Genomic DNA, 1650 nt, shown 5'->3' on the forward strand with positions numbered 1-1650 from the left:
ATCGACGGGAGGATGTATCGGCAAGGGCAACACTGTGATGTTACCAAGGATAGAGGGCCTTCATTCAGCGCACTCCTATGTGAAGTGCACGCTGTTGCAGTAACCTGTGGCTGCTCTCTATAGGTCAATTAACCAAAAAAAATGCCATATCAATGTTGAGACATGGCCGACACCAACACGCGACGGCGCCAGAATGAACTACGGTAGCCAAACACTAACCCAAAGCACTCTCCGCCTACAGAATGTAGGTGCGATATACTACATCTGTTCTAAATTATAAGTCGCTTTGACTTTTTTTTTGTTCATCAATTTTGTTATGTATGTAGACATATTATTATATCTAGATACATAGCAAAATGAATGTATCAAAAAAGTCAAAACGACTAATAATTTGGAACGGATGGAGTATATTTTAATATAAATCCATGTTGATATGCAGACCAGGCAAACATTACTAACAAACCGTGTGTGGTAGAATACATGGGTAGTCCTTGAAGCTTGGATTTACCACAAATAAAAAATTAAATGGGGTGGCCCTTTTATTCAATAAAAAATCAGTCAATGGTACAGCTAGCCATGATGAACAAAACTTGGCACCAACTTGATGATCTTGATCACTTTATGAGGTTGGTGATTGCTATGCAGACGATGGATATCTTCGTTGTGTACTTGCTGCTCTGGTTGAGAGGTGATGGGATGGCAACCTTAGTGAATGCATCATCGCATCTGAGCGCAAGAGGTGTGGCCAACCCCACCTCTTCCTTCCCTGCGGCGTAATTGCGATCGTTGATTCTTTCGTATGCGTACAGGAACGCATAATTTACTTCGTCGTACAGCTGAAGGCACTGTCGCAGCGCCGTCGTCGTCTTGGCGTCTGTTCCCGGCTTGGCTAGCCGGGCCCTGATCTCGACGAGAACACTCCCAGTGTTGGCAGCACCGACCAGAGCCGCCACTTTTGCTAGGCCCCAGATATCTGCATCGGGGCTCTCATGGTGCTTGCCCAACTCTAACACACAAAACTCATAGTCGACACGCTTATCGCTATCGGCAGCTGTCTTGCACGTTGTCACCACCGTAGCGTCGGCACCGTGGAGAACAAGAATGGCGACGATGGCGGATGTGGTGACAAGGAAAGTCCATGGACTCATCCTTTTTGGTGTAGTAGGAACAGAAAAGAGAGAACAGACGTGCTAGGCAGAAGGAGCGATTTTTCTACGAGAGACGAAAAGTGTAGCTGTGTTGAGAAAAGTAGGCAGACTAGGTGAGTACTTATAGCCTATAGGCAAGGCAAATTAGGTATGTAATTATTGGCATATTTTACATTGACAACTATGTGTTTATGCTTATAAATCTTATCAAACCTTTCTATATTAAAGTGACAGGATTTAGTTAAACGTACAGACAAATACTAACTTATATGGTAGAAAATGAAGGTGATTTGCATGTGGACCAAGTACAGCTCACTACTATATTCTCCTTCATCTCCAAATATAAGATATAATATACACATACACGTATTTTAAAATTCAAGGTTTGTTACTTTTTACCAACAAGTAGCCTATTTATAGAAAAGTTATAATACAAAGAAGTTACGCCCTCCGTCCCAAAAAGAATGCAATTATGGGAATCGTGCCGGTCAAATTTGCTAAA

At 42.5% G+C, this 1650-nt stretch overlaps 1 protein-coding gene across 1 annotated transcript; it reads right to left on the minus strand.

The window, feature by feature from the left end:
- Positions 1 to 614: 614 nt before the first annotated feature.
- LOC136469989 (pectinesterase inhibitor 8-like) lies at positions 615 to 1148 on the minus strand. Its single transcript, XM_066467979.1, has one exon. The coding sequence runs from the start codon at positions 1146 to 1148 to the stop codon at positions 615 to 617; it is 534 nt and encodes a 177-aa protein (XP_066324076.1).
- Positions 1149 to 1650: the final 502 nt, after the last annotated feature.

The sequence above is a fragment of the Miscanthus floridulus genome, chromosome 8, assembly GCF_019320115.1.
Source record: "Miscanthus floridulus cultivar M001 chromosome 8, ASM1932011v1, whole genome shotgun sequence".
In the NCBI taxonomy this organism is placed as follows: domain Eukaryota; kingdom Viridiplantae; phylum Streptophyta; class Magnoliopsida; order Poales; family Poaceae; genus Miscanthus; species Miscanthus floridulus.